General features: G+C 35.1%; 1 protein-coding gene across 6 annotated transcripts in view; it reads left to right on the forward strand.

Annotated features, from left to right (window-relative positions):
- RBM26 (RNA binding motif protein 26) overlaps positions 1-22,355 on the forward strand; it is a 47,254-nt gene extending 24,899 nt beyond the window's left edge. For 4 of the 6 annotated variants that reach the window (XM_072352410.1, XM_072352430.1, XM_072352419.1 and 1 more), the window contains exons 14-22: positions 827-898; positions 3,908-4,036; positions 6,067-6,141; positions 7,638-7,808; positions 12,538-12,642; positions 13,986-14,195; positions 15,188-15,274; positions 18,966-19,079; positions 21,666-22,355. In XM_072352410.1, the coding sequence (XP_072208511.1) occupies positions 827-898; positions 3,908-4,036; positions 6,067-6,141; positions 7,638-7,808; positions 12,538-12,642; positions 13,986-14,195; positions 15,188-15,274; positions 18,966-19,079; positions 21,666-21,755 (1,053 nt within the window). In that variant the 3' untranslated portion in view covers positions 21,756-22,355. The remainder of the gene's footprint in view (positions 1-826; positions 899-3,907; positions 4,037-6,066; positions 6,142-7,637; positions 7,809-12,537; positions 12,643-13,985; positions 14,196-15,187; positions 15,275-18,965; positions 19,080-21,665) is intronic. The other 2 variants (XM_072352447.1, XM_072352456.1) reach the window with 1 other exon arrangement.
- Positions 22,356-23,578: the final 1,223 nt, after the last annotated feature.

Raw genomic sequence — 23,578 nt, forward strand, 5'->3', positions numbered from 1 at the left:
GTTTCGTAGTGTATAAATAAATGCCAGTAAATCTGTCAGTGAAAGTTACTCATACAGTGTAAATGGGTATTGAGTGCTTATAAGTGCATATATTTTGATTGAACAATGTTTCTGTATCTCAGTTTTTCCTCAGTGCACTGATAACCAGCTCTCTTAACCAAGTTATGTTAAAAAAAAGTACCACGGTTTAAAAAACAAGACTAAAAATATTTTATTAATATTATGTTAAAGTCTTCAGATTTCAGACGGGAGTTAATTTCTATCTTAGAACTTAAAAGCTATCTTTTAATTTCTTATCTGTTAAATTAAAGCTGTGAGACAGATGGTCATCTGAAAGTATTTTCAGTATCTGTACATCACCCTTAGGGATGAGGAAAGCTGTAGTACCAATAGGAATCATGGCAGAATCTGATATGTTACTCATGTATGAAATAGCTTTTAAGTTTTGATGGAAGTATCATAAATAGCACTATGACGGTACGTCAGTTTTCCTTCTGAAAAGGAAGAATACTGCACTTTTTTTTTCAACAGGTTTGAATTTGTGAATTTAAATTCAAACTCCAATTTCCTGCAAATGATGCCTGCAAATAGCAGTATAAAAACACAGAAACTGAAATGCACTTAGAAGGGCATCTGTAGGGAGTACTCTGTTAGCAAATTCATTTTCCAACAGCATAATGGTATTAATTTGTTGTTGTTTAGACATCTTACTTTAGAAAAAACAGATTTACTCACTAAATTCCTAACATTCAAAATTATACAGGAAATCACAAACTATTGTATTCATAAACATATTTGAAGGTTAACTTTTCTGTTATTTTCTTAGAATATGACTAAATTGTCTGTGAAGGATAGACTGGGTTTTGTGTCAAAACCAGTTACTCCAGCAACTGAAAAGGTAAGAGAATATCTTTCATTGCCTTCCTCTTGCATTCAACTCCAAAATAATAATTTCCATAATGAAAACCTTTGTGTTAATACTCAGTTTATTTCAGAAATGTGAATAAAGTCATTTCTCCAAGGTTAGTATTAAGCAATATAGTATACAGAATCTCAGATTAACTGAGGGTAAGTAAGCATACTAGGACAGAAGCTGTATCTTTTTGTTTTGATATGGTAGATCCATTTTTTTCAGTCACAAAAATGATTAGAAATGCTTCCTGAGTTGTCAGACAAATGCAGAAATGCATTTCAAAAAAAAAAAAAAATTTTGTTTTCTTGAAAATACAAGACATAAGCACAAAGCCACCAAACAACTGCTTTCGGACTTGTGTGTTCCCTAAAAGCTGATGCTGTAAACATTTACTCTCTTACTTGATCTTAATATTTGCATTACTTTTAAAAACTAATCAGTGCAGAAAGGACAGAGAGGTAAGGTGTGAGAGCTGCACCTGAACAGTAGTTATGAGTTTTATCTTTTGCCCAATGGTAGCAATTTTCAGAACAGCTATTAATGTTGCTGGAGTTTGCTTCTGTTGTAGTGAAGTTGATAATGCTGGTTTCTAGACCTATTTAGCACCTTTGGGCATGGGCTTCCCCATTGATAATGTTCATTTGAGACAGCATTTGGAGGCAAGCGAGTTTTACCCATTAATGAGATTCCTGTGTCTAGTTTTGTATCTTTTCTATTCTGAATTGGCTTGACCTACGGTGAGTGAAGCATCCACTGCATTTTTCCCTCTTTCAGTTTATCTGTTAATGCTGATAGTAAACTTAACTACAAAGATACAGTTCTGTGTTTTGCACACAAATGTAACAACAGTTCATGTTTAGTTTTAAACACTGATGTCTTTTCAATTTGTGCCAAGTCAAGCTAAGCATTCCACCTAAACATACTGATCTTTGCTTCTTGGCTGTATTCTGTTGCATTCTTGTTGACCTAAATTTGTTGCAAAGAACAACATTTTACACAGATGCTATATACACACTTTAGAAATGGGAAGTTTGTTTCAGTTTGAGCGGGAGTACTTTTTTCCCTCTTCTTCTAAGAGCCAAGTTACCCTGAAACACCTTTCTACAAAGAGTAATTTCATGCTAGGAAAGGTTTTTCCTCTGTGTCTTACAGTCTAGACTCTTTTGGGTTAGCTGCCGAGCTGTTCAGTGGATTGATTGTGAAGCAGCAGTTTCCTTCGCAGTTTTAGTGGAGTTTTGAAACTTGTTTTGACTTTGTTTTACCTACTGCTTCCCTTCTGCAAGAGAATACCTTGCTTAGTTTCCTCTAACAGTGCTCGGTGACCATTAGAATTTGACAGCTGTCAGAAATGTAGATAGGTCCTAGATGCTTTTTCTGCTTTTGACTGAATGCAGGAAATTACAAGAGGTTCACAGTAAGAAAGTAGGTATCTTTGCCTCTCAAGGAGGGAAGGGAAGGAGGGAGGTGTGATGAAACAGCTATTGTGAGGCCTTTTCAAATCTGAATAAGGATTTGCAGTTCATGAACCTAGGAAGAGATTCACTCCCTATTGAGTAACATTAGAAGATGTAAGATGTTAATGTGTCACTTCTTGCTCTTCTTTATTAGTTAATGCAGGTACATCTGTTGTAGCATCTCTTCTTACTTTTGGAGATGGCTAAGTGTGGTTCATTCTGCCATGAAGAGAATTCAGGGCGAAAGGAATGTGTCCCTGTTTTTGTTCTTTACTTGGTCTGCTCTTTTTAATTTGACCTGTCTCAAAGCTACTTTGTAAGAGAAACAACGTGGTCGGGATGTGCATATGTTGATGTGCTTTAAGAAGTTTAAAAACAATTTCATCTCTCTTTTGGTTGCCTGCTTAGATCATTTTATATCAGCTTTTATAACATGCTTTGATTTTTTTTATTGTTATTATTTTTATTTTTATTTTTTTCCTTTTTCTGTCTGCACTACCTACTCTAGAAGACTCTTATATGTGGGGAAGAAATAGTATCAATAGCACAATTATGTGAAAGTCTTTTATGTGAAGCATCCTTGTTATTCTTCTGATCTCTTGATGTTTTCTGGCTTTCTAATATTGTCTGTCCTTTTTGTTTCGTCTTGGGCTTGGTATCTGCTTTATGGATTGCATGGTGACCAATAGACTGCATGCATCTGTTAGCTGTCCACATGTATAAGTTTAATTCATGAAAATGTTGTGATTTGCTATCAAGGCAGATAAGATTGTGCTGTTATCATCTCCAACTCTTAATCATGGATTTTTTTTAATACTGACCAATGGCCAAAATGTACTTTAGGAACTGTTGCAAGAAATAGAACATTCCCAGTCCTCAGGTACTGTAGAGAATTAAATAGTAAATGCTAGAGAGGATGTAAAGCAGACAGCTGTGCTCTCAGTAAGTCATGGAGAACTATGCAAATGTCATACAGAAATAAGTTAGGCATAGGAGTGTCTTCTTTGCTGTACAATGTACAAGACATCCCTGTATGTCTTGCCCGATATTGATGGTACAAGCAGTTCTTTGCAAAAACTGCCTGTGAAAAGGAGCTATTTTATCTGCTTTGGACCTTAGTTTTTACAATTGTTGAATTTTGCCAAGAAAATAAATGCAGCTATATCAAATGGGACTTCAAACTTAAAAATAATAAAAAGAAAATAAATCGTTTATTGATTGAGCAAATCTCGGTCTCCTGCTTCCTTAATTATGCTCAAGTACATACAACTTTTTACATTTTAAAACGAAATCTCATTGGAAAGAATTTATAAACTGATACTCAGAATTCTCATATATTTGATGTGATGCTGCCTCTTTGAAAGTTGTTTAACTTCAGCAACTCCAAATAAAATTATTTCACCAAATTTTTTATATTCCATACCATCAAAACAGACAAAAGAAAATACACTTATATATTTCTATACCGTCATGTATTATTATTTTTTTTTAATTGAAATTCACTGGCAAAAAAGAAAAATAAAATGATTTCCTTCTGTAGGTTTTATCCACTTCCACTGGCTTGACAAAAACTGTGTACAACCCTGCTGCTTTGAAGGCAGCACAGAAATCTTTGCCTGTTGTTTCCACTTCCGTGCTAGACTCTAATGAAGCACAGAAGAAAAAACAGGTAAATTAAATATACTTCTTTATAAAATGGATCTAGATTGGGAACTTGTGACCACTAGAGATAGATACACTATATATGTATTCATCTCGAGCATAGATAATATTAGTTGCAAGATTAAATTTACTATAATTGTTTCTTTTCAGAGGTCAAGAAAATTCATTATTGTTTTATTACTTTTTCAGTGCATGTTCAGGCAGTACAAGCAGATTTAAAACTCCAGTAGTTTGTAATGTGGAACACTTTTTGTGGAACAAAATCTCCATGTTGAGGTGTGGATTGTCTCTTGTGAGTGAGAAGGCAATACAGTACAGTTGTAGTATAGTCAGTGTTCTCTCTTAAGCCTTTCTAAAACTGACCTTTATTCTCATTAAACAGGCCATTTGTTCTTGTTACATTTCGTATTTTTAGCAGTCACAATTGTGTATTCACCTGGAAACTGAGAACTATGTGACTGTATTTTATTGTCCAAATTATAGTTCTCCTGTCTGTTTTTAATTCTACATAATATTGAAGAGAAAGTGCAACAAAAATGTCTTAGATTTGGTCCTAAGTGGATCACTCAAATTTAGTTAAGCTTGCTTTGGATTTTCAGAGCCCAGTAAAGCTCCTATTCTGGCTTTATTCCTACACTTTATTAAAACTAGACATAGGACAGTATTTATCTGACTGGCTTTGAGTTGCATATTAAGAATTAAATATGAGGTTATATGCAAATATGAGCCTAATGTTTAATATAATTTGAAGTAGCAGTTTGTTGCTGCATGTCAGTTGTGACATTGGTCCAGACTTGAAAGAAATTAATTCTGATTTGGGGATTTCATTTCATACGTGTCCTCCAAAACATGTTTTTCGGATTCAGAGCCTATAGCTTTCAAGATAAGCTAGTGCTGAGTGCTTGTGAAATGGCAAAAAACAGCAAACAAAAAACAAAACAAAAACACCTGGAATGATGGAATTATTGATTTAACATAACACCGGTAGATTTATTTATTTATTTATTTCTGAGAGAAAACATTGAAGACATGCCAAATTATTGGTTCTTTTTGTGCTGTCCTCTGTCTTCAGAAATTTCCATTATAATATACTTACTAGCACTTGTGGAAAAACATGATTTTGTGGGACTCATTCCCTTCTTGCTTTCTGTCTCCCTAGTTTTTCTGAACATTTGTCCCCTTGTCTTATCTTCCCTTTCCTTGCAGAAAAATGATTGCACACTGTATTGCAAAACTAACATTTCACGCAGCAGGATTTGTCAGTATTCGAGAATATACATACAGACCTTGTTACTATTTCTTTTTGTGGCTGTTGTGCACTTACACTTTGTATATGGTAATCAACTGCAGTTTGATAATAGTTGATTGGTGATCTAGAAGTGCAAATTCATCTTCTGCCACTCCTCTTTTATCTTGTTTAACAAAGCTCTTTACAGTTTCCTGCTACTTTCATTGTACCTAAGATGCTTTATGTTCTATATCCAAGAGCAAGAAGCAGTTGCTTTCTCTCAAGAAGCTTTTGTTAAGATCTGAACACAGCAGCTGTGGCAGTCTCCTACTGTTCTTTCTGAGTGCAGTATGTCACAAGTTAATCAGGTTCAATTCATTTTGATTTGCTCATTGCATCATCACGATTCTGTTTTTAACTGATGCAAAGAAGATGGTTTTCTGAGGGTAACTTTTTGTGTCTGGAACTGTACTGAAGAGGTTGTTTGATTTAGTGGCTAGAATCACAGTTTCTTTCAAGATACCATCCTTGCAAGTTTGCATGTTGTACATCTTGTGGTAGTATATTATTTTACCTTTCAAGTTACATTGTATACAGCTATGCAAGTAAAGATAATTAGATTCTTCACTTATTTGGTGACACTTAGTTTTCCAAAATAGAGTTTGAAATACTCTCTTTAGGGTTGAGTTTGCTACTATTTTTTCCTGTTATTGTAAGCTCCCACTTTACAGTTGTGAGGTAGTATATTATTCTTCTGAAATTATTTTGCAAAATCCAGAAACTTTCTGTATTTTTTTTAATGTTCTTAGGAAGCACTGCGACTTCAACAAGATGTGAGAAAAAAGAAGCAAGAAATCTTAGAGAAGCACATTGAAACACAGAAGGTAAAGTGTTAGCATTAGTGAAGGCCAGCAGTTCAGGTGTAAAATTTATTCTTTTGAATTCAGAATAAGCCACAAAACTGACATATTTGTAGGTTGCTCCAAAAGGAATGCCTTCTGTTTATTTCTTTGGTAACTACAACTGCTATGCATTCTTGCCAGCCATGTACTGCCTGTGTGCTGTGCTCATAAGAATCTGTACCAGTGGAAGTGACCCACTGTTTCACAGCTGCTATTACTGAATCATTGCTGAAATGTTCCCACTGCTTCACTGCACTCACACCCACTGTTTGGCCTCTTTAGATGTTCAACAAGCGTCAGTGAATGTCAGTGGGTTTTTCTGCATTTAGGAATTTAGTAACACACCTTAGCTTCATCTACACTCCCATATCAGATGCTATTTTGTCAGACTGCCTCTCTGCTGCCATTTGTAGCACAACAGAGTGTGGATGAATAGAATAGAATATTGATGGGAAGGTTCAACCTCTACTGCTATGCCATCAACGCATACCACATCCAAACGGCTCTTAAACATATCCAGGGATGGCGATTCAGCCACCTCCCTGGGGAGCCCATAATGAAATAGGGGACATTATTTTCAGAGTAAAATAAGCATTTTTTCACATGAAATGATATTGTCACATTAAGTTTAGAATTTTAATCTGTCTTGTCATATTTTATTTCAACTCCAAGCATCTACAATTAGATACAGTTTTAGTTGAAATTATGTGGTTTGGGTGCAAAATGCATACTTTTTTGGGAGAAGTAAGAGATATGTCTGTACTTCGCAAGTGCATAAGTTGATGTAGAATAGTGTAAATGACTGTGCACAAGCTTGGGAGGGGAAAAAAAGCAAAAACATCATTTAGATTGAATATTTTTATTGAAATAATTTCAGTATCTTGAGCTAATAAAATGGAAACCCAAGATGTTCATTAGTAAATCCATTAATCACAGATTAAATATCTAAATATAAAATGTTAAAAGCTTTCTTTACTGAATTCTGCAGATTATAGCGTGGCTAGCAGGTTGAGGGAAGTTATTTCCCCCCTCTAATCTGCACTGGTGGGGACACATCGGGAATACTGAGTCCAGTTCTGAGCTTCTCAGTTCAAAAAGATAAGGATCATCTAGAAGGAGTTCAGGATCATCTAGAAGGAGTTCAACGAGAAGTTCCATGCAAACATGTGAAAGAACTTAATTACTGTGAGATTGACAAAGCATTGGAACGAACAGGTTGCCTGGAGAGGTTGTGGAATTGTCTTCTTTGGAGATATTCGAAACCCATCTCAATGCTTTCCTGCTCAACCTGCTGTAGAGAACCAACTTGCTTTTAGTAGGGAGGTTGGACTCAATCTCCAGAGGTCCCTTCCAACTCCCTTGATTCTATGATAGTAGAAGAGATACAATACTCTGTTTTTCCATTAGTTGTAGTAATTACTTGAAAACAGGTCTGTAATGAAAATTCCAATGTTGTTTTCTTTGTTTAAATTGGACAGATGCTGATCTCAAAGCTCGAGAAAAATAAAGCCATGAAGTCAGAAGACAAAGCGGAAATCATGAAAACACTGGAGATTTTAACTAACAGCATTACCAAGTTAAAGGATGAATTAAAAGGTGTATCATCAGGAGGAGGGACTCCTCTAAAAAGCATGAAAACTAAGACTCAGGTACTCATGTTTTGATCAGCTTTCTAAAAAGATGAATTTACATGCTTATGTCAGTATAATGAAAATATACAGCCATATTAGAAATGTTTAGAAATATGCTATTGTATTCTTGAAGACTTCCGTGAAGTGAGATTGGTTTTTCCCTCCATTTGAAGGACTGCAGTTAATTTAGAAACTGTGCTGTTGTCTAAAAGTTTGAGCCAGTGATACACAGATACAGCGTTATTTTGAAGATAGCAAAATAGAAATCTGATTGTCTTTTGCCTTATTCAGTCTTCTGTGTATAGTCTGTCGCTTTTGTAATAAACAATTGCTGTTGTAATGGTTGTTAACAGAAATAACGAAAAGAGTATTTCTTGTGCAAAAAGGTGATTGTTATGTAATGCAGATGTCCACTGGACACATGTAGTACCAGAACTTAGCTGCTTCAGTGAAGCCAGTTCACTGCTAAACTGCTGTATGTGTTTTTGTTTGCTTGTAGTTTTTACATTACTGAAATTGAAACAATTGTTGAATTTTTCAGAAATAAGATTATACAGATAGGTTTCCTTTGATTTGAGCATCAATATTTGAGTTCAATCTGTGAGAGGAATTTCTCTTACCTGCTGTACTTTTTGCTCATATATTACTGTAACCAGTTTCTTGATTTTGCTTTAGAGTTCTATTTTGCTAGCTTTGAAAAATGCAGTTGTTCCTGAACAGATGTGTTAAAAGGTTTGGGCCCAGTTTGGCCTGGTTCTGTGACTAAATGGGGTTGGAGGACCCACAGACCCATGACACAGGAGTGTGGGAAAAGTGGGTGGAAACCAGACAGGGACAATGAGCTAAGGGAGAAAACTAATTACTAACTATGATGACAGAATGCTAGATAACAGAGTTTAATACAATATAATTAATAATAATGCTAATAAATAAGATAAACGAGTGTCCAAAACTGAAGGCCTTATGCTGAAGATGAGGTGGCTAGAGAACATACACCATAGAGACAAGCTGAGAAAGAACGGATGGTCTGATGAGTACTGTGCAGTTTTATCTTTCCCTCTAAACAGAAAAGGAATTTGTAGTTCTTCTCTTTAGAGAAGGGTACCTGGAAACTATACAGAAGCACATAATAATAAAAGGCCAGATTTTTCTATAGTGTATTTTCCAGTACAACAGAAAAACACTTAAACTGTCCTTGCTGCTTTCATTCAGTTCTTAAATTTTCAGAATGCTTAATCACCTCCTGTAAAGTATGGGATTCTATTTTAAAAAGCTATTGCAACGTTATAACCCACATGTAGTTTAAATGGTTTATAAGTTTTCAGTTTGAAGTAGAAGAAATGGTGTTTCATTTTACATAAAAATAGGGGTATTAGAAGTAGTTGCAGTATAAATTACAGTGATGTGCAGATGTGGAAAAACAAATACCTAAAGAAATACTGGAATGACCTGTATGTACTAACTTCACTGTAGCTTCTTAGCTCGTTAGTCAATCAGGAAAAAATTGAAGTAGTGCATTTTTATGGGCCATATACTATGATTTCTTGAAGTTGGCTTTCTCTTAAAATAATTAGAGCTTTAGTGGAGTAACTGTTTTACAGAGGGAACGAGAGGTAATAACTCCAAACTTCAAAGTCTGCCATAATAAAATTAAATTTGTGTTCTTTGAAGGTGACAGAAGGATTTTTCTGGCATTTGAGAGCGAATTAGCACCGTCTAGTGAGAGAACATTTCTTAGAGATCTTAGATGAAAGAAGCTAACTTCCTGTAGAGTGAATTTGAACTACAAAAGTTTTAGGAATCGGCAATATTTTCAGATCTGCTTTTGATTCTTTCACCAGTCTCCTTGTTCTTAGCGTGCTTGGAAGTGGGTTTCAAGAGTATTTGCTCCATTACCCTCTCAGGGTCTGAGACGAGGTTGACCATCATGTATTTCCCCAGATCTTCTTTGCCCTTCTTGAAGGTCAAAGTGACATTTGGTTTTTCTCAGTTCTGAGGAATATCCCCAAATGCCATGACCTTTCAAAGTTAATTGAGATTGGCCTTGCAGAGACATCAGAAAGCTCCCTCAGTACTTATGATTGCATCCTATCAGTTCCCAGGGACTTGAGTACGTCCAGTTTGCTTAAATGTTGCCTAACTTGAATCTCTACTAACAAAGGTAAGTCTTCCTTGCTCCAGACTTTTCTACCTGTCTCAGGACCTAGGATTGCTGAAGGCAAGTGTTGCCAATAGAGGCCAAGGAGAAAAAGGCATTGAGTACCTTACCTTGGCTCTTCCCATTTCCTTTGTTGCTAGGTCACTTTCCACATTGACCAGTAGGCCTGTGTTTTTCATGACAAAGTCTCCATTTTGCTGCTGATACACCTACATACGTTTTTCTTGTTCCTTAACACCTTGCCAGATTATTCCACTTCAGGAGAGCTTTGGCTTTCGAAACTAGGTACCTGCATGCACAGGCAGACTGTACTGCTTCTGCGTGATCTTAGCCTGTTTCCACCTCTCCAACATTTTGTTTTAAGATTTGAATTTTGTTATGAACTCACTATTCATTCATGTAGGCGTCCTGTTGACTATTTCCTACAGGTTTTGCAGCTTGGGGGATATAGACTTTAAACTCATAAATTTGAGAATAGCTCATCATTTGGCCTTAGGCTTACACACAGGGCAATTTCTCCTTCTCAGCATCCTGACTTGGCTTTCCTAAAGAGACAGCATCTGTCCACTGCAGCACTTCAGTTATGTGAGTCACTGTACAGTGGGGAGTTGTAATGAGATGATCTTTGAGGTCCCCTCCCACCAAAGCCATTCTGTATAATCTCTGTGCAGTTGTAGCCCTGGAATTGCACAAATATCTAGTTCCTCCATTTTGCTTCCAATAATATTTTATTAGTTTACAGGTTTTTCAGAGAGGCACTGATTTCCCAGAAAAGAAATGAAATCTTCCCCTTTGTTACTGTTCCATAGGTACTCCCTTGTTTATATTGGTATATGCATGCTTGAGGTTTTCTATCTTCAAATCTTTATGTTGATCCTGAGATCTCTGCAGTCCATATTCCTATTTTTGTTGTTTTGTTTTTTGGGTTTTTTTTGTCAACCTGGTCCTCATGTGATTGTAGTTCTCACTTATTTTTGTCTTGTTCCAGATCATGCAGACTACAAAACACCCTTCCCCATGAGTGTAGAAACCTTTGCTTCCTCCTGGTAGATCTTGAAGGAGGCATTTTCTCATTGAGGTCAAGCACTGCTCTGTAAAAAGGGATATTTTCATTAAGAGCACTAGAAATAGACCTCAAAAGTCTAGAGACTTCCTGACACCAAAGTCACAAGCTACTTTGTGAGTTATAACTTCTGGTCAGAGAGGTTACTTTGTCAAGTCTTCGGTGCATTACAACACCATTACAACACTGGGATTTGAGAAACAGTTTGCAATTATAAAAACTATGAAAATCATTATACAGGAGATGAATTTTTATGGTTGCTGTAGATAATCAGAAAACGGGGCTGAAAGGGGTTCAGATTGAAGTTACCAGTTGAATAATCCAGCTTTTTTTCTTTTAAAGCTTCCAGGAAAAAAACTGAAACACACAAAAACAATTCCTTCTTTATCACTCAGTGGTGATACTTGGTTTCCAACTGTCACAACTGCGAAACCTTCATCTCTTGACAGCCAGCCTTTGAATACATTACATGCTGTGGTTTTGAATCAATGGGGTGTAAATGTAAAACTACATCATAGTCATTTATAATTTTCTCCTTCATTTGTGCTGTCATTAGAACACTTGATTGCTGCTTTTTCCATTCAAAAGAAAACAACTTTCCAATTCAGAACAAAACTTCAAATAAAATTTTTCATAGTCACACAAAGCTCTTTTCTGCACCTGTATCAACACCTGCACGTCTCTGCGTACAGTAAAGGTGTCTCAGTTTGGCTTCAGAGTCAACTTTGAGTTTGATACATGTTTTTGAACTTCCTCATTGTTTTTAAGGTACTGTGTGCTGAAGGGTAACTATAGGTGTGCCGGAGACCAACCTTTTGTTAGCAGAGATACTTTGGGATTTTTTCTTCTACTATGGTCTGAACAGAACTACCATTTGTGCTTTTTCATTATGGAATTGTGACAACCTTAAAAGCTTCTTCTCATTACTGAGTATGGATTGTGTATTCATTCATAACAATGCTTTCTTTTTTTTTCCTGTAGAGTCCCTTTTTATCACTTCATTGCTATCATATAATTTTGCATTTTCTATCTTGTGTATCTCTAGCTTAGAACAAATTCTTTTGGCTTGGCTTGGTGTACTAAAAGCTTTGACATCACCAAGCTCAAAATCGTGCTGCTACACACTGAAGTTTTATCTTGCATCTTTAAGCCTCCTAAGCTTGCACTTGATTTATTTTTTTTATGTGGAAACCTAGGCTTGTTAGCAGTTTACCACCAAAGTTACAGCTGTGGTCTACATCAATAAGCTACAGCTTGGCTAAGTTTAGATTATTATTACGCACTCTAGTTTTAAAATTCCCTTTTCTTAGGAATTTCTAGGAATTTACCACCACAATTCTACATGGAAAACAGACTTTTTGCTTACCTGGAGGCCAGCTCTGGCCAATCTTTAAGTCACTGTATATTTCTGAAATAGTCTGCTGATAGGAGCATAGCAATAGATTCTTAGGTTTCATCAGAAAAATTGTTTCCTCACTAGAGAATGTAAATTGTGGAACTAATAATTTACTGTGACAATTTCTTAGATGCAGAAAGAGTTACTAGATACTGAACTGGATTTATACAAGAAGATGCAAGCTGGGGAGGAAGTTACTGAATTAAGACGGAAATACACAGAGCTGCAGCTAGAAGTATGTTCCTCTCGTCTTTGTCTCTATCTTTTAATGAAATATTTTCCTACGTTTTTGCTGACTTGTGAATTGTATCATTCAGTTCAATATTATGTTTCTTACTATAGATGGAGGCAGTTAGCAATAATATTTAAAAGAACAAGTTTCTTGACTCTGCTTCAGTGGAGAAAAAGCATCAGTGTTAATTTCGATCACTTATTTATTTAAATTCTGAAACTTCAGATGATGTGGTATTTTACAGATCTATGATTCATCCTTGTGGACATTAGACTATTGTTAAGTTGTTGTCTATAGCTGGTACTGTGTTTAATTACAAAGGAAAAAAAACACAGTCGGATCTATTTTTTTCTTGTAGTGTCTACATCCTCTCAATGTTATTAACCAATAAGGCCAAAGTGCCAAAAAGTAATGTTAACACAGCATTACTTTTGAGAGAAGGTGGAGTTTCCAAGTACAAATACAATATGTCCTAAGCATTCAGTGTCCAGAAAGATATTCTTTGTTGAATGACTTACTGCTAAAAATAAAATAAAATAAATAAAATACAGAAGACTGCACTGGATTCTTTGTGCCTTAGTTTAAAAAATTAGGAATAGTATTGGATGGCTAATAGTTCTGTTTTATATCCTACTATCTTGCCTGTATGTGTAGTAGCTACATAATTGGATAATACTCATGCTTTTTCTACTCTAAAGCAGAGTGGTGTGTTGCTTAAATAAATCCCTCTTAAAAAAGATTGGTTATATTTTATGTATAACTACGTGTGCACACAGTGCATGTACATGCAGCTAGTTTGCATTAAAATCTTAATCCAAACTGTGCAGCTTTGCTGATCATGAAAACAGGCTTGTGAATAAACCAAGCCTGTTGAACTGAGATGATTCAAAAACAAACATTTTAAATAATTATTCTGATGGTGAGTAATATTTCATAGGTGTCCTAAATGATTTTATTAATGTAGCAGTCATGAATTGATTTCCTCATGGATGAAGATCATTGGCATGCACTCAAGTAGTGTTAGCAGTGCCGACATTGTAAACTCAGTAGGATGCTTTAAAACATTGTTACTGTGATTTTGTTTAGCATTCTGAGTTCTCTTTTGACTTTTGTTTTAATATGTTCTTTTTCTGTTCCAGTACTATTTTTTAATCTGTTCATGTTATGAATGTTATTAATGAAGATATTATTTTAACATATTATTTTAAGATCATAAAACTGCTCAAAGTCTTCTTTACAGATGCTTTTTTTTTTTTTTTTTTTTTTTGGAAACATCAGAATATGTGTTAATTTTGTCTAAATATTTAGGTGATGAATTTTAATAACTCAGTGTGTGTAAATCTTAGGCTGCCAAACGAGGAATTCTTTCTTCAGTTCGTGGTAGAGGGGTCCATGCAAGAGGTCGAGGTGCATCACGCAGCAGAGGTAGAGGAATACGTGGACGGGGTCGAGGCAGAGGAGTTCCTGTGCATGCTGTTGTAGATCATCGACCAAGGGCATTAGAAATTTCTGCGTTTACAGAAAGTGATAGAGAAGATCTTCTTCCTCATTTTGCGGTATGTTGTAATTTCTCTTTTTCTGTTCATGAGATGGCATTCTTCTATCCAATGGCTTGATTATGCTTGATTCAATTCATCCGGAAATATTATTCAGGAATGATTCTATGACATGATATACCGTTCATGATTTATAGAAAAAAAAATCAGAAAAAGGTGAAACAGAAATTACACTATTATTTCATCTGCTTTTAACTGAAACATCAGACAATTGTCAGGATTGGTGCCATTTTTGGGGGGGAGTTTCAAGGTGACCTACAATTTTTCGCCGCTTCTGCCTTTCTGATTTGGACAATCAACATGAGAACTATTTATCTACTGACAAATCTTGGCAGGGTGTCCAAAGGTTTCTTGTATTAATCTATTTTTGTTACTGTTGGTCAGCAGCAATCTACTTGGTCAACCATTAGACATTTGTAATCCAGTCTCAGTGAAGATTTAAAACAATAAACTTATTTTTAATCAGAAGCCTTGTATTACCATTGAGTCTACCAGAAGACTGTTCCTTCAGTGTTTTCACGTCCTTTGTACTTCAGCGGTGCACTTCACCTGTACAAATATATTGGGTATTAGAGCTTATGCTCTTGGCAGCATTAAAGTACCTCAGAAACCTTTGGAAGAGTTTAGATGCTGAAATCAAGCTAAGGTGGAAACTTTGGCCACCTGTCCAGTATCTAATCTTTTTGTTGAAGCGTTTCATAATTAATTAATAGTCTCAAGATGCCCTCTTGCTAATCATACTTGTATGTTTACAATTAAGAAATGTAAACTATGGTACTTAGGGTGTTAAAAGTGCAAAGAAAAATAATACTTCCTTGCAAAAAACTCTGATTGGCATTAAGACTGTGAAAGGGTACACTGTTCTAACTTGATATCCTTCTTGAGCCATTTCATTTAGGACAACAGTTTTTGAAGGGGAGGCTAGAAGAGGAGGGCTGGTTTACTAAGCTTTTTTTTTTTTTTTCTTTCCTTCTTTTTTTTCATATTAAAAGCAATACGGTGAAATTGAAGATTGCCAGATAGATGACTCTTCGCTCCATGCGGTGATTACTTTTAAGACGAGAGCGGAAGCTGAAGCTGTGAGTATTGGAAATATTTGGCAGCATTCAACTGCACTATATTCTAATATGTGATTTAATGTAATGCAAATAATTATTTAGAAACTTTTCAAAGAATTCTGGTATAGAAGTCTAATTCTAGATTGAACAATTCTGCCAAAAGTGACGCAGGCAGAGTGACCTTGCCTGTGGTTTGGGGAGGGCACATTTCAGGCAGTGATGCCAGGGGGACGTGACGTGGCGCAGCTTGGAGAGTCATGCCTGTTTCTGGTGGCCATTTCCAGGAATGGGCTATTGAGTCAGCATCCCTGGAGGTGTTCAAGAAATGCTTTGATGTTGTGCTAAGGGACATGGTTTACTGGGGAGTCATTGGTTGTAGGTGGACAGTTGATCTGGACGATGATCTCACAGGTCTTTTCCAGCCTTGATGATTCTGTGATTCTATGATTACTGAATCTGTTATGATATAAAGATATTTATAACAAAGCAGGGTTATGCTTGATGAAAGAGGGAAAGCAAGACAGTCATATAGAGATTCATAGGTAGATATCCTTATTTTAATTGCCAGTTATTTTCACTTTAAGGACTCAGTCATCTGTAGCTTAACTGGCAGCCTACAAACTCAGTCTATATATTCGGTTGGTATCAGTTGGATTTAGCTTTGCCTGGAAATTAATAATAATGTCAATGTAATTTTAAGCAGTGAGATTTTTTATTATTTTTTCCCCCAAAGCATATTTCTTTATAAAGATATAGAAGTATAGAATTATAGAAATAATTCTTAGAGAGTACTAAAGTTCAACATTAAGGTATGTTGTAATTCATCATCCTTAAATGTAGATTATTTGGACTTTATATTTCTGGCTGAACAGGATTCTTGCCTTACTCAGTTAGTAGTGCAACAGTATATGAACCTGCACAAAATAATGAACATAGTTATACTGCAGATTATTTTGTGTTTAAAATCCTTTCATCACTTTTGGGAAGGAGTATCCTGAAAGTAATAGGGTTTCCAGGAAAAAAAAAGAGACGATTAATGTATATGGTATGATTGTATGGAAAGATTCTGATTTGATTTCATAGTTATGTTTTGAAGATGATATCTTTGCACACAGTTCATTTTTTGGAGATTATTTGAACAGAATTTTCGTATCTGAGCAGATTCTTTTGTTTCTGTATTCCTTGTCTCGAAAGAACAGAAATATTTACAATCAAAATGAAGCCATTAAGAGCAGTAGTTCTGACCACTCACAATATCATAATACTTAAATATTTTGAGAAATAATTTGATTCATATGCCAAAGGTGTTTTAAAGAAAAAGAACTATTGGGCATGAAACATTTAAATGCTACAGTTCTATGAGGAGTGGGCAATATGAGATCACAAGTAAAAGCTGTAATAAGTACTGTACTCGAGTGGATTGTGTTATGATTGGAATTTATTATTTTGATGCTTCCTAACATTGGATATTTGATTTTGTGCCTTCATATTATTTAGTGTTACACTTGTAATCTATATAAGAAATATTATGAAACTTAAGACTTCCTTCAATATAAAAACAGGTGACATAGAACAATCATCTGTTTCTATAGACTGTGCAGATAATATCTTATATTCTCTACTCCCAGATGGAGTATGGTTTGCAACAAAAAGGTTAACAGATCACATTAGAGATACCTGTTGTAGGGCAAATGAGGGCAATCACAGAACCTTTATCTGAGAAATAGGCACCATAGGAAAAGATATCAGAAGGAATTAACTCACCCCTCCTGGTAACAGCTTGGAGAAAGGGTTGAGCTGAGGAATGTGACCCTCTCCTGTTGGTACAGTTGCAGGAGAAAAAGGAGGGCGGAAGGAAGGGAAACCCATGCAGACTCATATTGTACAGAAGTAGGGTGGCTCCAGACCCCCCCTGCTCCCGCCACTCCAGGCATTCATGTACACCCACTGTTCAGGCATTGGTTCAGACTGTGACCCTGGAATTCCACTACACTTGTTTAGCAGCAAAATACAGGTTTTACTTCTATAACTTTGGAAAAATTGGCTTGGAGAATCATTTCAGTCATAGCTAAATTTCTGTACCCAAAAGTCAAATTTCAGGAGTACTTTGGAAGCAAACTCAGAAGTTGCTGTGTATGAAATGAAGAAAGAGAATAATGTAGGGAATGCAGAAAGGTATAGACAAGGGAGAAGGAAGGTATGGTTGGTGGAATAATTGAAGCTGACATTGTGTATGCTTATTGTTTTACCATGCTATATTTCACAGCTTTAGAAGAATAGTAAGTGTTCAAGGTGAAGGTGTGTTTGAGGTGAAGTTTGGAATGTTCTGTGAAAAGTGGAAAGATTTGGATTGGATTAGAATTCATTATCTGTGTGTGATAGGTCCACTGTCCGGTTAGCAATAAAACTTATCCATTTTCATGTAACTGTCTAATTGCATGTTTATTTTTAAATGAAGATCTTATAAAAATATGCTAGATCAAATGCATCAGTGTTTCACTTTTTTTTTTTTGTCCCCTTAAGATATTCTTATATATTAAATGTACTTCCACTGGAGTTTTTGTGTTTATTAGTACAGTAGACTTTAAGGCTGGTAATTGTAGAAATTGTAGATACAGAATGTAATCATTGGAAACCATCTGCTGAGGCCAATTTTGGAGTAAATGCTGCTAATATTTTACTTTCTTAAATGAAAAAAGGCTTAAGCTTTATGACTGTATCTCGTCTAGTCTAAAAGGAAGAGGAGGATTCCCTGTTGTAAAATGTAGAATTTTATGTAGTAGTAATTTCTCCCAAAGATTACAAGTTGTTTCTGGATCTAAATGTCACGTATAAGTGCTTTTAAAAATTCTAGTTATGTGATATTGTGATGAGACCATGGACAAGAAGCTCCAGAGCTGCATTTTAATAGGCGTAGAATCTTTTAAATTTATCATAAATTTATATGTACAGATTTAAAATTTATACCTGGGGACTTTAATATCACACAATTCATGTTCAGATGTCATCAAACATGTAATTGTTTCTACATTTCACATTATGCGGTGCTTTCAGATTGCCCTATAAATCTTTTGTGACTATGACGGTTATTTCGGAATGTTGCTAACGCTGATTTATGCTACTTCATGTTACTTTAATTTGAACATACTATTTCCAAAGCAGCCACTTAATGGATCTGGTACTTAGAAAGGCATGAATATCCCATAAGTTAAAAATTTTTATATTTCAATTACAATGGCTATGCAGGAAGTGAAACATTTCCAGTAGATTAAGTTGTAATCACAAAGGTTTCTTTTTTTCTTTAATATTGAATTATTTGTGTTTGTGGGATGGCTTGTTTCTTCTAGTAAGTAATGTGTTAAAAGCTTTGTGTCAGTCTTCAAAAGGTGAAGTACCCATCAGTGTAGTATTAAAAGCTGAGGAAGGTATTAAGTTCAGTATGTTGCATCACCAAATGATTGATGATTTTTCAGTGCTTCTTTTGTTTGAATACATTTTGATCGTTTTCCTGAAAGGATGTGTGAATTCCATGGGTAGTTAATAAACTTCTTGTGTGAGACAATTAACAGTAATTCAACATTAACGTATTAAAACTTGTTTTTTCTTCAGAAAAAGCAGACTTTTGGCTTGTTTCTGGCATTTAATTATTAGTGAAGTTATTTTTTTTCTCCTGACAAAGACATATTTAACTAAATGACTAAACTTGTTTTAGGCTGCAATTCATGGGTCTCGGTTTAAAGGACAGGAGTTAAAGTTGGCATGGAGCAAGCCTGTTGCTAGCATATCAGCTATTGAAACAGAAGAAGCTGAGCCTGATGAAGAAGAAGTAAGCTTTCTTTTTTGTCTCTTATTTATTTCTTAAAATGAAATGTTTTTGTTTTTTATTTAATGAAAATGATCTATTGATTCATACCTCTTAAATCTGACTCACTTTTTAATATCAGAAGTGGATTTATTTATTTAAAAAATATTATTTTCTAGGCTGTTGACAGTCTAAATACTCCACTTTTCATTGTCGGCATGTTTCATTTCTAGTGTATTTATCTAGAAAATAAAGTAGGTGGGAGATATAATGAGGATTTTGTCCAAACCATGGGTGGGATTTTATTTGAATGATTTTCAGCTGAATGAATCCTCTTGACATTCACAAAATGCCTTTATGTAATTGATTTCCTTTCAACAATTCTTGGGAAATTATGCATTTAAATTTTGCACGCTTTCTGTGAGATTTCTGAGATACCTGTAGTAACAAGCCTGAATTTCAATCTTAAATGTGTAAAATATCTCAAGTTTCTGTATTCTTACAGTTGATTATGTTGTTCATATGACTTTGTTTTATAGCAGATATTATATAAACTTGAAGGCTTCCAACCTTTTTCCCTGTGTAAATTCTGTCAGTTCACCTAAAATCCTGAAGAGGCTTAGGACTGAAATGAAGAATTACCTTCATGGGGTGTTTTGTTGTTGTTTTCCTAATATATGTGTGTATGTGTGTAGGGGAGTAAAAGGGTGTCTTGTTTATGTTTTTTTTTTCATTTTTGTTTGCTGTTTTGGAAGTGGAGAATTGATAGTTTTGTAAGGGGCAAGGGAAGTAAATAATTCAGCATATTGACATTCTTAAACAATATTGAAAAAGGGCTTTTAGTCTGTTTAGAAAATTGTGCGGCAGGTCTTCTGACTTGCATGCTACTGAAAATCCCTGGTGATTAGCCACTTCATTATGAAGACACATCTAGTAGATGCCATACTTTCTGCATCCGAGTGCCTAACCTGAAGTTGACTGTACTGGATCAACAGCCTGTGCTAGGAAGGATATTGAGAGTCATAGGTAGTGAAGCATTTAATCATCACTGGTTTGCAGTTCAGCGACCTGTTGAGTGCTTTTGCAGTTGGTCGCCCATTCTAGGTGTTTTTCTCTTAATTTGATAGGTTTCTTTAGAATGTTAGTGAACTTAGCATCTATAGTGTCCTATGATGATGAGTGCTATTGTTTAAATGTGAATACCAAGAATAACTACTGGATATATCTTCCATCTGCATGTTTAATTTTGATATTCTGAAGCAATCATTTAAAAAATATATGTTTTTTTCTGCACTTTCTCTAAGATACTTCCTGTGATACTTCCCCTTAGTCACCTTTTCTCCAGTCCAGACATCTGTAATCCCTATATGTGTTCACTGTAAGGAAATTGTTACAGGTTTTATGATCATCGCTGCTGCCACTTAACCTTGTGCACATGAGAGTTCTTCATTTGCACCGTACAGAACTCCTCCTTTGCAGCAGTCCTATCATATTTTAGTCTGCTCAGCATCTAGACACTAGGGGAAGAGACTGAGTCATCAGAAGGCTGCTGTGTCTTAGTCTAGTTCACAGTGCTGCCAAGGTGTTAACAGAGCTGCTTTCTGTAGGCAAAAGTAATGAGATAGTTGTTCTTCCCTCTTGTAAAAGAGCTTACTGAAGAGAGGGAAGGCGTAGTTCTAGCCATTCCTCAGCCTACAGCCTTCTGTTTTGCTAGTGTTTCACTAACCTCGCAAATTAACCTTCACTCCTCTTACTGAATTTGGAAATTCTGTAGGAAAAGTTAGAATTACTGGGACAAGGAAAACAAGCAAGAGAGAGCAGACGTGTAATTGAACAACTGGGAGACTTGTTAGGGAAAAAGATCTTGAGTTTGTGCTTTCTTTAGTTAGTGCAGAAATCAGTGTTAAGTGCAATCATCAAAAAAAGTTCTGAGATAGTGAAAAATTTATATATACACCTCTGTGTATGTAGGCAAAAACAAAACACAACTCAGTGCCTATCTTCTTTATTTCTTTGTTTTAACTTTTCACTAAAGCACCTAACTTGAAGAGTGTTTTGTGTACTCTGTCAAGATACCACGCTGTCATTTGAACGTATGTGAAAGCATTTATTTTTTCTTAATTTGTGTAAATACATTTTAAAATCTTTATCATATTGAGCATATTGGATTTAAGCTTAATTAAAATATCTCATTTAACTGTTTTGCTAATGAGTTAGTTTAAGGTCATACTGAAAGAGGCATAGTTAACATAAACTTGGAAAAGCTAACCTAAGTTTTCAGTGTAGCATCTTAAATTTCATCAAAATATTGGGCATGAGGACATGCTTGAAGAATCAGATCTGTTGAACTATAAGATCATTAAAAGAACTATAATGAACTATAAAACTCATTAAAAAAAACAAACAGCTGTATTTACCATTTATTAATTATATTAATTATAATTATATATTATTTTATATACACTGTATACTTTTTGAGAGCATTACTGTTTACCTATGAAAAATAACCTTGTGTATTCTTTCTTAAAATTTTAAGGATCTGGTTTGCATTTTGTCTTTCGATCTCTTACGTTTTTTAACATAATTAAGACTGTTATTTATCTCTTGAAGTTTCAGGAAGAATCTTTGGTGGATGACTCTCTTCTTCAAGATGACGACGAGGAGGAGGAGGATAATGAATCTCGTTCATGGAGAAGATGATTCAACTGACCGACAACAGTGCTAGAACTGCGCCTGTGTTGCATTAGTATTACCTAATGTACTTCTGCATCTTTGTATTAAAAGGGGTTTTGTGATGAAGCTGAATTCGGATATAGACTAAAAGGAAGCTGATCAGTTACGCGTTTTGAGAGATTGATGTTTGAGTTACATTTCAGTAAATGATTGCTAAAGACATCATACTAGGAACATATGCAATGTTTTTATTACATAGTTCTACAGAAAGTTACAGAATTCTTTGGGTTCTTTGTAATTTACTGAATTGGTCAAGCACAAATGACCAGAAGTTGTTATAACATAGATAATTTTTGTTCTATTCCAGATACGGAATGAAAATTTGCATTTAAAATCTTTGTGAATGTTTTCAGAAATGAATAGATAACAATACTAAACTGAAGTCTCTAAAGTTATGTATTCATAATATTGCATAGTAGTATGCTTAGGCTTTACTATGTACTAGCCTTTTGTTGGATTTGTGTACGTATTTTACCTATGGGTTTTAATGATAAAGTGTATGACTGCTTTGCATATAAGTCCTTATGACTTTAAGATGTTAAAGAATAAATAAATGGAATGGTCTTCAAAAAAAAAAGAAAAAAAAAAAAAAGAAAAAAAAAAAAAAAAAGCAATAACCAAAAAAGATAAGGCAATGGTCCTTCATAATGAAAAAAAGAAAGAAAAGAAAAGAAAAAAAAAAAAAAAGAAAAGAGAAAAGACCATTTCAAATGGCAACCCCACCCCCATACTCACAAAAAGAGCTCTAATCACTTTCACATTAAAATAGTATTTGAATATAAAAGGAAATATCTTGGAATAATGAAGTTTCATTTAACTCACAGATGTACACTGTTGCATAAAAGGTTTTGAATGTCTTCTGAATTTTAAAGCTGCTTTAAGTCAAACTTTTAAGTAGAATAATGATTCAACAGTAAGGAACTTAGTATTTATCCTGCACTTTAGAACTGCAGAAGAAAACTTAATCTCACAAAAACACATGCACTACTTGAATGTAGTTTAGGAAGATAAGAGTACGAGAAGTGGAATATTTGGTAGGTATGATTCTAAAAACTTCGATCACACACACTAATACATTTTTTTAATCTCTATTTCTGTAGATCCATCGTGATATTTTTCGTAAGTGGAATTTGGCAGATAGCAAATTCACGCTATAGTGTACTTCCGTCATGTGAAAATTACATACGGGAATTGTACACTGTAGAAATACTTAATTGGCTGCAAGAGGGCATTGTGTTGTGCAGGATCTGAAGCTTCTCCTTTTCTTAGGAAGGGGAGCTCACTAGCTCTTTGCAGTAACAGACTTTCCTTTCGGTGGCGTTCTGCTGCTGCATTTGCGAAAGAAAAAGCAAGCGTTTGTTTACACTAGTTCTTTTTTATTTCCATGAACTCATTGGTGAGTGTAGTATGAAATCTTATCTGACAAAAAGATACAGTATTTCAATCTATTTTCTTTGGTTCTTGTGTTGCTCGGTTTTGGAGGGGAAGTGAGGGAGAGCTGCACCCTTTCTCCCCCCACCCCCTTCAAGGAACAGAGGTAATTACAAATAGTATCCCAGAGAGAACAGGTCTCACTTTAGAGGTTTTGTTCCATGCTTTTTAGATGTTGGAGGGTTTTCTGAGGCTCTGATCCTGTTTCTTATGATGTTCCTGTGTGTATGCATATCTTCCTGCAGAAATATGCACTTAATATTTTTTTTGTACAGACTAGTTTCACATTGAAATACCACACTTGACTGCCATGCTTGTTACATGTAAGTTCAAAAATCTTGCCTTAATGAACTGTATTT

Source organism: Excalfactoria chinensis, chromosome 1, assembly GCF_039878825.1.
Source record: "Excalfactoria chinensis isolate bCotChi1 chromosome 1, bCotChi1.hap2, whole genome shotgun sequence".
NCBI classification, from domain to species: Eukaryota; Metazoa; Chordata; class Aves; order Galliformes; family Phasianidae; genus Excalfactoria; species Excalfactoria chinensis.